We start from the raw sequence: 13,242 nt of genomic DNA, 5'->3' as shown, positions 1-13,242 counted from the left end.
GTTGGCCATCCAAATATCTCCGAATACAACATGTGAGTTTCAAGCCACTCTACTGCTACATCGAACATCACTGCTCATGATAAGGATTGAGTGTGGGAATTTGCAAATTCACAAAGCTCGAAGAGGAAGATGTTGTCATTCATACACGTTCATAAATATAGAAAAATAGGCTACCAGTACCCACTTTCCTTTACTACAAGACCAGTATCCAAGTCCCTACACATGAACACCAATCTCTAATCTACACTTGACCTCATCCCTTACATGGATCTGAATTCAAGAAAAAAGAAAGAAAGAAAGCTACCATATACATATACAATTCAAGAATAAAGTCATAAAAGTCCCTCATCAACCTAATCTCCCCTCCTCCTCCGAATCCTAAACCCAATCTTCGTCTTCGGCTTCTGCGTACCCAGCCCAAACCCCGACGAATCCATCTCAAACGCCTTATCCTTGACTTCAACCTCAAACTCACTCACCAGCAACGCACACGTATACAGGATAATCCTCTTCGCTAGCAACCTCCCCGGGCACGCGCTGAAACCGCCTCCATACGGTATCCACGCGCCCGCGAGCCCCTTTGCCGAGAAATGCTTTTCCTTGGTGGAGAGTTTAGACCGGATTTCCGTGGCTTCGGGGGTGGAAGGATTCATGGGTCCCGACGAGGGGTCCGCTGGGTCGAGAATGAAGCGGTCGGCCCAGAAGGAAGTAACGGGGTGAGCGCCGTCTTGCTCGTTCCAGAGCGACGTGTTCATGTGTGCGACGTAGGAACTCACCATGCTGACTTCGTTGCGGGGTAGTGTCCAGTCGCCCACAGTGATGCATTCGTGGGCGGAACAGCGCGTGATGTAGGATTGGACGTACAAGCGGAGTGTCTCTGCGTAGACGGATTGTAAGAGGTCTTTTTGGAGGAGCTTGTCCATGGAGGCGGAGAAGCCGGAGGTGGGGGTGTGAGAGACGGAGTCGGAGATGCTGGTGCGAATTCGCGAGAGGAGGGCGGGGTCGGAGAAGATGTGGAAGGCGGTTAGCATGGTGGAAGGCACGACGTTGGTGACGGAGGTCCAGATGAGACCAAGGTCGGTGGAGGCGACGGCGGCGTCGTCTTGGCCTGAGATGCTGAGGAGCATCGACTGGCGCTCGCGGTTCATGATGGAGCCCCAGTAGGGGTCCCATTGGGTGTCTTGGTCGGTGTTGCTGTCGCGGAAGTGCTGGCGTGCGTAGTTGTACCAGTTTTGAATTTGGGACAGGAGACGCTCGCGGACGCGGAAGGCGTTGGGGATTAGGAAGCGGGGAAGGCGTTTGGCGAGGTTGACGACTTGCTCGTCGAATTCCCAGAGGTCGCTGGTGAAGTTTGGGTTGATGGCGAGGAGGGATGGACCGAAGAGGGATTCCAGGACTGCCTTGCCGACATTGTTACGGAAGAAGGCGAAGAGATCAGGTTGCTCGATCCATTCGTCGCCAATGTCTTCGGTGTCGAGGTTTCGTTTGAGGATGGCTTGAAACCGTTCAAATGTTCGTAGCATCGCGTGGCTCGTCAGCCCGCGGAGCAGCGAGTCATGGGTGAGAAAGTCGATGCGGTTGTTGGGCTCAACATTGCTAAATGGATGAGGCTTGCGATATGGTCCCGAGTCATCATCTGTGTAGGCCTCGATGCCTTTCTCGTGCATGCCGAAGATGTAACGCAGTCCCACGGTGTATACGTAGATGGGACTGGAAAGGTTTGGGTTCTTCCACATATCGGCAATGGCTTTGGGTTCGGAGACGAGATAGATGCCATTGATGAGCAGTGAAATACGGACACAGGTCAGCTTGCCGGCGTATGTTCTACGCTTTGAGTCAGCTTTGTTCATGTACAAGATATCGACCAAGACTCACGTTGCCTTCGCCACAAAGGAAGCGCTGTCCCACAAGAACGAAAAAGTGCTTCCTATGATGGGCATTGCAGGATACTCAGGTGGCGTCTGCCCCGGTTTCCTTCGCATATTTGCCCAATGGTACAGTGATAGTGTGAGCAAATAGTTGAAGATGAAGGGAATGGCCAATATGCCGCCTGCGACTAGAGACTGCCGAAGACTGTTTGTCCATGAACTCGGAGTCATGTCTGGGTCGGGTGTTTGAATGACAGTCTCATTCTGTGGGATGTACTGGTTTTGAAAAGGCTCGTACATGGCTTCTTTCAGGCTGGGCCAGAATGAGAGGCTGGTCTGAATCCCTTGAACGACCGTCATCGTGAGTGAATACAGATGACTGTAAATGTGAATGCAAGGGTATACTGAAGTGTCACCAAGCTTGCATGGATGTACATGTCTCTTGCACTGATACCCTGTTATATAGACACTACATAGATATCTGCTGACTCTTTTTTCGTAGACTCCATCAGTCAGCGCATCGATCACATCAACCATATCAACCGGCAATGGCAGTGCTTCATGAGCGTCAAGCTAGAGTCGGCTTACCTCTGGACGCCTAATAGTATACGTATACCCGGGGAATACCATCAGCCTCACATGGGCGCCGAGGAGTCCCGTTTAGGCGATTGGGTTGCGCGGAAGCAGGGGTATGGAGGCAACCATGATAGAAAAGCTGATGTTTTGTCGTTTTGGCCCCAATCGCACCAGCGCTTAGAGCTCTCTCACACTCCACGGCACAGTATGGCAGATTGAGTTTGTACAAGCGTCCTTCTTCGTTGGGCGTTCCGGCAGCTTGCTCCTCCCGCTGTGTGTGCGGGGTGCCGTGCGCCGTGGCTTGTTAGCCAATGTTCCGATCTTTTATGGTGGTGATACATGCGATGAATCCCAATGTCAGCCTTGTGCACCGCACTGCCATTGTGACCCCACAGCTACGTTCTTTTTCCTTGATTTTGCGGCACAGTCTGCATACATTGAATGCGTCGCAGTCATAGGCAATAGTTCGTGCAGCTGTGTTTTTTTGGACCCCCGAAATGCTTCTATACATATACCACGCCAAGTACAAATCGGCTCAACGGCGGTGTTGAGGCATGTGAACATCCCACCTTATCGTCATTTGCCGGCTGCAGGCGCCGCCCGTGCCGTGATACGAGTGCATGACATGCTAATATTGTGGGGTTTTCGGCAAAGATTCTAGAAAGCTGCCTAGTCTAGCTGTACACTTCCCTGTTCCTGCACTCCCATTCGTGGAAGGTGTTGAATATTTTTGGCACATTTTAGTCAATCGCGTCTACAGGTGTTGCCTTGCACAGCAAAATCGAAGCTGCGGATGCGGAGCTGTCGTTCATGTTTTTTCGTAGGTACTCAGAGTAACATCATGATAATCATTAATTCATTCAGTTACAGTACAATTGGAGATCCGGAGATTGAGAAAAACGACTCTTTCATCTTAATCGCCACCGATATCCCCAGGCCGTTTTCTTACCACTGTTAAATTACAGAGAGACACCCAGCCACTGTGGAAGGTGTGGGAGAGTAAGAATCCCAGTTTACACGTCCCTTATCACTACGACTGGCTCTTTGCTAGACGCGGATGAGTGCAGCCGAGCACTACCTTCTTCCTTAATGTAAATAGTAGACTCTGGCGAACTTGCTTGGATTGACTGAATCTCTCCTTGATCGTTGATGAATGTCCGAAGACCAGTCATCTGAGCCCTGGGAACGGTCGGTAAGCCAGAAGGGCCCTTCCCGGTCCCAGACTCAAGTGTATCATCCAACAGCGTGTCTTTCCTCTTTCTGTTGAACTTTGCAGCAAAAGAGGCCGAGAAGAAGCGCTGGGCTTGCTCTTTGGGCGATAACGCTTTGCTGTTTTTCCGTGATACGAAAAAGCTTCGGAAAGCAGTTGCTGCCGCGAGGAAGACACCGACCTGGGCGCTGACGACAGTCCAATACAACTCCCATATGGTATCAACCATGTCATTGTTGATCAGTCCAGCAAGACGAGCGACGGTGGTGGCCATCATAATAACGGTCAAGCAAAGCGAGGATGCCAAAGCAAGCTTTTGCGTCCACTGTACTTTGATCTGCCAGATGATGCAAATGGGTATGGCAAGGACTAGAGAGCATCAGCCATGTGCTGGAAATGCAAGGGACAAACTTACTCATAGCATCACTGACGAGGTCGAGGACCATTTGGGCAGTGGAGTGGTGGACAAGAAGCTTCTTGAACCTGCCAGTGGCACATTGGACTAGCTGGATGTCAGCATAGTAAGGGTTGGAGGATCAGCTTACTCACGTTCTCTTGGGTCGAAATAGTAAGGGCACCCGATGTACCAGATAGCAATGCCATATCCAAGGCAAGCCAAGTTGAAGAGAACCACCACCCACCAGTAATAGTTGAGTACCGGTACCCGGTCAATAAGCTTCTTGAAGAAAAACAAGAAGCTCAACTTGACAGCGACCACAGAGGCCCAAGCTACCATACCACATACGGTGACCCATTTGTGGAAGTGGAATGATATCTGCATCCAGTCTGGAGGAGGTATGACTCCCGGGACGCCAGTCTGCAGAGCAACAATGAGATACATGCGATCCATGACTTCTTTGAACATGACGACAACGCTGCACAAAAGGAGGCTAAAAGCGAGAAGCAGGAAGCCATCATCGACAGAGAAGGATTGCTTCTGCACTCTGAAGCGAATGATGAAGCGTGTGGTGACTGCTACCACACATAGGGCAAGCATCACTGATTGGGATATCTAGCAATCATGTCAACGCAGAACAATTGGATGGACAAACGCCATGCTCACGATTAGGGCCTCTTTGGGCACACGGCCTGCTGCGTCCTCGGGCTTCATAATTGCGTAAAAAGAAGGCGAAAATTGATATGAGTAGGTATGGAGAGGGATGCCTTGTCAGCTTGCACGCTGACAAGACGAAGGAGAGACACCCTAATCCCTATATCATATCACAACCATTCGCATCTCGCAGTGGAAGCACAGTGCCGGAGGTGCGTCGTCAACTCTGCATGTCTTACGGCTTAATCTGCTAGGGCTTACAGGAATAAATCAACTCTATATCCCCCGCACATGGTTCAGCCTCGTCCAAGTGGTCACTTAGTTCCCGACGTAGCATTTCGGCGCCCCAGCCTCAGCACTGCCCGTGCTGCCTTCCGGCGTGCATGAACAGAGAGTCTGTTCTTTTTTGGGGGCCAAGGCATATTACAGGTACGTGGATTTGTAACGGGCGGCTAATCGTGGGGCAATGGGTGAATTGCCCCCACATTTTCGATAGCTTCCAAAGTGGGGGGCGGGTTTGGGGGCCGCATCCCCTGCGATGCACGACAACGATCCACAAGTACCCGCGCCGCCTGCGCCTCATTAACCGAAATTGGTACCAGAGGCAGCAGCAACAGTAACAATAGCAACAATAGCAACGACGATAACGACAATCTATCCAGCCTCGTCCCCCCTTTATCAGAAGACCTTCCGCTTCGCCCTCATTGAGAGGCTATCGAATCGTCATGGATTCCTTCTCATACAGTAGTATCGCATGGCAAATCGCGCTGCCAGCGGCTGTCGCCGCTATTGGCGTATTCACTTTCAAGATGATCAAGAACCGCATGATCTTCTACAGGCTCAAGAAGCAAGGTCTGGTACGCGGCTGCAATAGTCTCTTTGCACGCTTCCTTGCTGACGCTCCCATCTTTAGCCAATGCCTTCATGGGACTTTGGAGCTGGCAGCCTTCAGACACTTCCAGCTTTGCTCGAAAAGTTCCCCAAGGGCTCGCAGCAATCAGATGCCTTTACTCTCCTCTCCTACGAATTCAAGCAGTCGGATGGCTGCTTCTACATCGATCTTTGGCCTTTTTCGAGTCCGCTGATGGTGGTCACTTCTCCCGACCTTGCCATACAGGCTTGTCAAGAATACGACCTTCCTAAGCCACCTATTCTCATTCCCTTCTTCGCGCCATTTGCCGGCGGCCCGAATCTCTTCGATATGAACGGTGCTGAGTGGAAGCGTTCAAGAACTCTCTTCAATCATGGATTCAGTGCCAACGTGATGCTCGAGAGTACGCCCCACATTATCGAAGAGGCCGAGGTATATGTGGCGCTGCTGCGTGAGCACGCGAAAAAGGGCGACACGTTCTCGCTAGACGATCTGACATGCGACTACATGATGGACGTTATTGGTTCGATTACAATGTAAGCACACATGAGATATATCGTACTTTCGTGCAAGCGCTGACCATATCAGCAATGCTCGTCTCCACTCTATGACTCGACACAACGCACTTGCTGCTGCCATGCGGAGCTCCATCCAATGGCATTGTCAAGATGAGGAGCTGAATCCTTTCAAACGCTGGAACCCAATGAGACCTATCATCGAGTGGCGCAACGGCAAGATCATGGACAGTTATGTCGGCAATGAGCTAGATAAGCGATATGAACACTGGAAGTCCAATGAGCCATCCAAGGGGGCCAAGTCTGTCATGGACCTTACCATAGCAGCTTACATGGGCGAACGCAAAGGTGCCGATAAGCTTGATCCCGATTTCAAGAGATGGGCTACTACCCAGATTCGCCTCTTCCTATTCGCGGGACATGACTCCACTGCAGCTACTATTGTGTACAGTCTCTACATGATGTCCAAGCACCCTGAGGTTCTTTCCAAAGTGCGCGAAGAACTAGACCAAGTCTTCGGCAAGGGTACCGACTCAGCTGCTCGAGTCCTCAAAGAACACCCGGAGGAAATCAACAAACTGACCTACACAAATGCAGTGATCAAAGAGACACTGCGCCTCTTCCCTCCTGCATCAGGCATGCGAGGCGGGCTCCCGGGTGTCTTCCTACGTGACAAGAACGGCAACAAGTATCCCACTGAAGGCATCAACATTTGGATTGCCCACGGCGCTGTGCAGCGAAACCCAGACTACTGGCCCGAACCTCACAAGTTCATTCCTGATCGTTGGCTAGTGGAACCCGATCATCCATTGTATCCGCCAAAGGGTGGTTGGCGGCCGTTTGAATACGGCCCGCGTAACTGTATGGGTCAGACTCTGGCTATGCTCGACATCAGGATAACCTTGGCAATGACGGTACGTGAGTTTGACGTGCATGATCAGTATGAGGAATGGGATCGGTTGCATCCGTCTACTGATATCAAGACCGTCTTTGGCGAGAGGGCGTACCAAGTGCCTCAAGGAGCAGCTCACCCAGTCCATGGCTTCCCATGCAAAGTCACAACTAGGAATGTAGAGTAGGACACGTCGATGATGGGATCAAGAACAACAAGGTTGGGCGGGGTTTTGATTCAAAAGGTATAAACACCGACAAGTGTCAGACAGTATCTGATCACGGTGGATGTTCGGTGTATCGGAGTATCAATAGTGTACATATAAAAAGATGTAATCTAATTCACTGTATGTGGTTTTGAAAATGCCATGTAAATCAAGTGTATGCTCGGCTATGAACCCCCACCCGGCTAGCCCCATTTAGTAAATGACAAGTATCCGAGTCGGCTTTATAATTACACAGGTGGAGTACCGCATGCATACATCATCAAAACAACGCCGCTTCGAAATAACAATGTAAACAACATACACCAGAAACCATGTCAAGATCAGCCGTATTACCCATCCTACGGGCTATGCGCCCTAGGCTATCCAAGCCACTTACCAACAGTAAATGCCACTTCTCCACGACACCTCGCCCCCGTATCATGGATACCACAGGCTTCACCTCAACCCAACTCGAAGTACGAGAAGCCATCTCAGCCCTCTGCACCCAATTCCCTGATAGCTACTGGCGGCACCACGATGAAACCTCCACAGACCCTTCCTCCTTCCACGCTGCCCTCGCAAAGGACGGTTGGCTCGGCATCGCCTTACCAGAGAAGTACGGTGGTTCAGGCCTAGGAATCTCAGAAGCAACAATGATGCTTCAAACCATTGCCGAATCCGGCGCAGGTATCGCGGGAGCCCAAGCCATCCACGCAAACGTCTACGCCACACAACCATTAGCTAAATACGGCAACGAAAAGCAACTCTCCGACACCTTGCCCAGAATCATCAACGGCGAATACCGCACCTGCTTCGGCGTCACAGAACCGAATTCAGGGCTCGACACACTGAGCCTGCAGACCTCCGCCCAGAAACAAGAAGACGGAAAATCATACACCATCAACGGCCAAAAAATATGGATCACATGCGCCCAAGTCGCCTCCCGCATGATCCTCCTCGCCCGCACCGCCGCACCCTCCACCAAAAAGCGCAGTGAAGCCCTAAGTCTCTTCTGCATCCCCCTCGACCGGTCCCCAGATTCGGGATTAAGCATGCAGCGCATCAAGAAAATGGGCGGCCGAGCCATCGACGCAAACGAAGTCTTCTTCGACAACTACCGCGTCAGCGCCTCCACCCTCATCGGCTCCGAAGGCCAAGGCTTCCGCATCATCCTCTCAGGCATGAACGCAGAACGCTGTCTTCTCGCGGGCGAAGCCCTTGGCTTAGGCTACGCAGCACTTAGCCGCGCAAGCGCGTACGCGCGGGATCGCCGGGTCTTTGGGCGCGCAATCGGTATGAATCAGGGTGTTGCACATCCGCTGGCTGATGCGTATATGCGGCTTGAGGCGGCGAAGCTGGCGACGTATCATGCGGCGAGGCTGTACGATGCGAGTTTGAGGGATGACGCGATTCGTGCGGATGCCGTAGGGGTCGCGGCGAATAGTGCAAAGTATCTTGCTGCGGAAGCGGCGTTTAATGCGTGTGAGAAGGCGGTGCTGGTGCATGGGGGGATGGGGTATGCGCAGGAGTATGATGTAGAGAGGTATTTGAGGGAGTGTTTTGTGCCGAGGATTGCGCCGGTGAGTAGGGAGATGGTGTTAAATTATATTGGGGAGAAGGTGCTTGGGCTGCCGAGGAGTTATTGATGCGGAATATCACACGAGATATGGTGGGTTGTAGTGTACGTGTGAATTATTGAGTAATGGGGAAGAACGAGAAAAAGACGCCTTTGAATGCTAACTCGTATATTACCATTACCACAGTATGAATGGCGGAATCGTGTCTAATCGTTTACATCAAGAATTTCAAACGTGGGCTTGTTATGGCGTACCGATACAGCCAACCCGTTGCGCCTATACACCAAATTTTGCCATGACCAAAATTGTCTACTCATCAACGCTCTTCTGCTGGAGTCTCTTCTACCCGCTCTTGTATCAAGTCGACCTGCTTGACTGGATGTAGCAACACTGCTGGAAGACACATGCGGCCTTCGTGAGCCAGCTCGTATTCCTCACCACCATCATTATCGACCTTGTATCCCATCCAGCGCTTCCACAGGTTAGGCGCAAAGCCGGCGTGATAGTACCATGTGGTGCCGAGGAAGTTGTGTTGCCTCTCATCAGAAAAGACCGAAAGACGAGCACCTCCTGATGCGCCGTTGCGACCATTATTGAAAATAGCAGCGAGATACTGCGTGGGCCACTTTCGATCAATAAAGACAGGATGAGGCGCGTACACAGCTTTGAGACCGTGATGCAGAGCGCACGAGGCAGGCCACATTTCGCTAAACATGGTATGACGGAAGAGCGACTGTTCACGGTGCATGGTTTCCAGGAGCCTCCTTGACAAGCGTCCAGAGGTGTTGATGGCTGTTCGTCGTGGTGGGCGGCCATTCTTAAGATCATAACCAGTAGTATCGTCGGCCAGGATCCAGTTGGTCTGGTCAGGGTCGAACAGGGGGTTGAATACGATAAGATCTGCAGGCTCGCCTACGCCCCACTCATACTTGTCCTCAGTCATGGTAGTGTTTGGCTTTACCGCAGGGTCAATCTCGATATCTGGGTAATCATCTGGAAGTTCAGGGCCCCAGATTGCTTTCTCGGGCTTGAGCGTCTCCCGACCAGGGACATGGGGGTTCGGTGGGAGATGCTTAGACCATCTGTTTGCCTGGCTATTGGTGCCATGTTCAGTCTGCACACGCACTGTGTGCTTGAAATCCTCCCAGGTCTCATGCACAGTGGGTACGTAGAAACGTCCGTTGCGCTCCCATAACCCTTTGCGGGGCTGGGCGGCTGTCCACTTGGAGACTTGTTCGAAGAGATGATAGTAGTGTCCAGTGTATCGCACGTCCATCTCCCAGTGCCAGAAGTAGTCATATTCAGGGTGCTGGTGGGCAAAGTACGTTACGGGCATAAAAGTAGAGCGATAGGCGCCATGGACAGGCAAACCACGGTAGTTGGTCTCCTCGAGGCCTCCGTAGATTAGACCCATTTGACGTTCTGACCAGAGGGTGCCCATGCCGGCAAATTCAGCAGGCAAAGAGTTCTTGAGAACTTCTTCATAGACCTTTTCGTCGGCCCAAATCTGCTTGTTGTCATCCTTGACGTGGATCAAGAAGTGGACCTCGTATTCGCCTCCCGAGGAAAGACTTAGCTCGGAGATGAGAGCGCGAAGGTACATTAGATCCTCATCATCGTATTGGTAGTCCCACCATGTTCGGAGGAGGACTGCAGTACGCGGAAGAAGAGCCTTGTGCGCTTTCTTTGGCTTCTCGCGGGTTGTGGTGTCAACAGGTGTTTTCTCTTCAGTCTCAGTGTCCCGCTTGCGCATACTCTGGAAACCATGAGGACGAGGGGTGGGCTGCTTCTCGAAGCGGCCCTTGTTCTTTTCCAAGCACCGATTGACAGCGTCAGCCCAGTTGACCTCGCGAAAGTCGACCTCGGAATCAGTCTTCCAAACATCTTCAATTCCTTCCCGGTCACCCTCCATGCCAGCGCCAGTACCGCCCCGCCGCTTGCTGTAACCCAGACCATACGGACCCAACCGGCCAAAGCGCTCAAAACAGATGTCGTTTCTCAGACCCAGTAGTTCATAGCTTCCAATAACATTATCTGGCATGCCTTGGGGAACACCCTTGTATGCTCGCAGTCCCGGTACCTTGATAGTGTCATTGGCATCAACATAACATGTCTCAACCGGTCCGTACTTGTCTACGTAGTTTGAGCCGCTGTATTCTGGGAATGGGTCAAAGGGTATAGAATCAGGAATGTGTGCGCCTTCTGATCTCCGCTCTTTTGCCCCCTCCTTGGGCTCCGCAGCAGGCAGCTCAGGGTCAATATCCTGCTTGGTGGGGTATTCAGGGACATTCTTTTCCCGGCTGACTAGCGACCGGATTCCGCCATGATACCTCTTGAGGAACGGGAAGCTCTCCCATACGTTTGGCGGTGGGGGAGGCTTGTGCAGGCCAAGCTCGGCGTTTCTTATCGATTGCCAACTGCTGCTGAACAGAAACCACATGAACAGAAGCAGTGTGGATGCTATTGCCAACCCAAAGTATCGTGTACAGGCCCGGGGGTTTCTGTAGCTGTATGCGCTTACGGTAGGTCTCGATGGTGCTCTTCGGTGGGATTTGGGTGGTCGCCGGAGTGGCCGTGACTCGATGTTGTTTGGGTTTTGGTCGTATGCGCCTGAGGAGTGCCGCGAAGAAGACGGACTCGATGAGTCGGAAGACATGTAGGCTTCGTAGTCGTCGCTGTCGTTGCTCTTTTCATTGTATCCACCGTCTTCAACATCGCGCTCGGCGGAGGGTGCTTGGTTGTATGACTGGGCTTTCCTCTTGCCCACCGATAAGGGCCGGAAGCCGAGCATCTTGTGTGAATTCTGGTAGGAGTGCGACTATACCATGTGCAGTGTGCAGGCTATTTACGGGTGCGATTGCGTTGCGGGTTGAGAATGAAAATGTCGCTGAGGTACGCAGGGCGCTTGCAGTTGCGTTACCTCTACCGCAGCCAGTAACGTAGTGAAAAACGTCTCAAGCCGTGAAAAAGAAATCGTAAAGTTCGTAGCAATGCGTTGAATTGGAACGCAAAATGTCGGTACACGGTGACGAAGCCCCAGGCCAGGGTACGTACACGTCGGCGGGCGGCAATCTTTCCGCCACACTAAACAACGGGGCGTTGGCGCAACAACCACATCCATGCCCCAAGACCGCCCTAGCATACAGTCGACAGCACTTGACCAACGCATCTCAACAAAGTATCAGTATCTGTTCAGCGAAAGTAAATTGTTTTATTGTTATGTTTTTTTGATACCAAGAGTTGCTAGTGCGCGGCTTTTCAAACAGGACAAGTCAATCAATTGTGCAGCCTTAGTATCCGCTCGTGTAAACCTACATTGCAATGAAGACATGAGTTTTACGGACACTCGTCTTCTATGGAGATATCTGACAGTTGCCTAGTTGATTAAATAGCTTCTGTATTGGATAATCAAGCGCTGTGATATCCATCCCTGATTGCTTCTATGCTATAAAGTATCATTTGCTTCCAAACTACATCGAACGCCTCCTTTCCCATGCCGACGCCCAAACGCCATCTTTCCGTCCAGGACCCGCTCTCCCATTCAATCGCCACTTATTCTCAACCTAGGCAAGAAATGTGTCGATTCGTCGAGCTCCTGACAGTTCACTCATCGGAGCTACTAGCATACTCCCTCTTCTACACTCTCTGTTCGTGCAACGCGGTCAGACACGCTATTACATGTCATTCTTTCTCTCTGCTTCAACTTTCTTCCTCCAAAAAGCAAGATCGTCGACATCAGGTTTATAAATCGGTACAGAATCAAACTCATGGTACGAGGTATCGGTGATTCGGGGATGGCCAGCAAAGCCGAAAAACTCTTGGACGTCGCATTTGAAATTGGGGTCAATGAACATGACAGTGTCGTAACGGGGAGTTGACTGTGAAGCTTGATGGCTGCGTGGCTGATTTCGGATGGTGGTCGCGACGTTTGATCTAGGTCGATTGGGAACAGGAGTAGGAACTGGGCGTGCCCGGGATTTTGAGACATTCTGGCTGGGATAGTTGCGTACAACTCCGCCTACGGAAGGTCTTGGTGACAGAAGTGGACGCGGCACCATGTTCGCGACTGGATGTGGCATAGATGGCCGGTTTGCGTTAAGTGGAGGGGATTGAGAGACTGCAGTTGTCTTACCTTCGGCGCGACATTCCATCTCCAACTCTTTCAGTAAGAATAAAATACCCTGGTGAGCAATCTGGCAAACTCGGTTCTGTATTAAAGGCTCCATCTGGTTGATCAGTGGGGCGGCATTGTCGCCGACTAGGATGGCGGTTTTGATACTCACCAGGAACTTTTTGTATAGTTCCCAGTTAAGGTCAAGCTCTTGTCGGAGGACCGTCAAGAGTGGAACCGCGTTCCTAGGGTCTGGTGCTGGTGAAGGATCTTGTTGGTTGGATAAATTAGACATATGTGCTAAAGACTGTAGTTTTGCTGAGTTGAGAAGAAGAACAAGTAGTAGAATGGCGGTTGGTAAAATGA

At 51.5% G+C, this 13,242-nt stretch overlaps 7 protein-coding genes across 7 annotated transcripts; 3 read left to right on the top strand and 4 right to left on the bottom strand.

Moving 5' to 3' along the window:
- Nucleotides 1-353: 353 nt before the first annotated feature.
- Nucleotides 354-2,228, bottom strand: COCCADRAFT_107213 (uncharacterized protein; the record flags this gene model as incomplete). Its single annotated transcript, XM_007718341.1, has 2 exons — nt 354-1,824; nt 1,876-2,228. 2 exons carry the CDS (start codon nt 2,226-2,228, stop codon nt 354-356), a joined length of 1,824 nt encoding a protein of 607 aa, XP_007716531.1.
- A 1,229-nt stretch (nt 2,229-3,457) lies between these two features.
- Nucleotides 3,458-4,765, bottom strand: COCCADRAFT_29714 (uncharacterized protein; the record flags this gene model as incomplete). Its single annotated transcript, XM_007718340.1, has 4 exons — nt 3,458-4,023; nt 4,070-4,156; nt 4,204-4,666; nt 4,718-4,765. The coding sequence occupies 4 exons, from the start codon at nt 4,763-4,765 to the stop codon at nt 3,458-3,460; spliced, it is 1,164 nt and encodes a 387-aa protein (XP_007716530.1).
- A 665-nt stretch (nt 4,766-5,430) lies between these two features.
- On the top strand, nt 5,431-7,170 carry COCCADRAFT_8585 (uncharacterized protein; the record flags this gene model as incomplete). Its single annotated transcript, XM_007718327.1, has 3 exons — nt 5,431-5,562; nt 5,619-6,112; nt 6,165-7,170. The coding sequence occupies 3 exons, from the start codon at nt 5,431-5,433 to the stop codon at nt 7,168-7,170; spliced, it is 1,632 nt and encodes a 543-aa protein (XP_007716517.1).
- Nucleotides 7,171-7,628: 458 nt separating this feature from the next.
- Nucleotides 7,629-8,834, top strand: COCCADRAFT_40420 (uncharacterized protein; the record flags this gene model as incomplete). Its single annotated transcript, XM_007718339.1, has 1 exon — nt 7,629-8,834. The coding sequence occupies one exon, from the start codon at nt 7,629-7,631 to the stop codon at nt 8,832-8,834; it is 1,206 nt and encodes a 401-aa protein (XP_007716529.1).
- A 247-nt stretch (nt 8,835-9,081) lies between these two features.
- On the bottom strand, nt 9,082-11,556 carry COCCADRAFT_8583 (uncharacterized protein; the record flags this gene model as incomplete). The annotated part of the gene is made up of 1 exon (XM_007718326.1): nt 9,082-11,556. One exon carries the CDS (start codon nt 11,554-11,556, stop codon nt 9,082-9,084), a length of 2,475 nt encoding a protein of 824 aa, XP_007716516.1.
- A 221-nt stretch (nt 11,557-11,777) lies between these two features.
- COCCADRAFT_107218 (uncharacterized protein) lies at nt 11,778-11,996 on the top strand (the record flags this gene model as incomplete). Its single annotated transcript, XM_007718338.1, has 1 exon — nt 11,778-11,996. The coding sequence occupies one exon, from the start codon at nt 11,778-11,780 to the stop codon at nt 11,994-11,996; it is 219 nt and encodes a 72-aa protein (XP_007716528.1).
- Nucleotides 11,997-12,439: 443 nt separating this feature from the next.
- COCCADRAFT_8582 (uncharacterized protein) lies at nt 12,440-13,171 on the bottom strand (the record flags this gene model as incomplete). The annotated part of the gene is made up of 1 exon (XM_007718325.1): nt 12,440-13,171. One exon carries the CDS (start codon nt 13,169-13,171, stop codon nt 12,440-12,442), a length of 732 nt encoding a protein of 243 aa, XP_007716515.1.
- Between the last annotated feature and the right edge of the window lie 71 nt (nt 13,172-13,242).

The sequence above is a fragment of the Bipolaris zeicola genome (assembly GCF_000523435.1).
Source record: "Bipolaris zeicola 26-R-13 unplaced genomic scaffold scaffold_226, whole genome shotgun sequence".
Classification (NCBI taxonomy): Eukaryota; Fungi; Ascomycota; class Dothideomycetes; order Pleosporales; family Pleosporaceae; genus Bipolaris; species Bipolaris zeicola.
The sequence above is the reverse complement of the archived record's forward strand: the minus strand, read 5'-3'. Positions and strand labels throughout refer to the sequence as shown.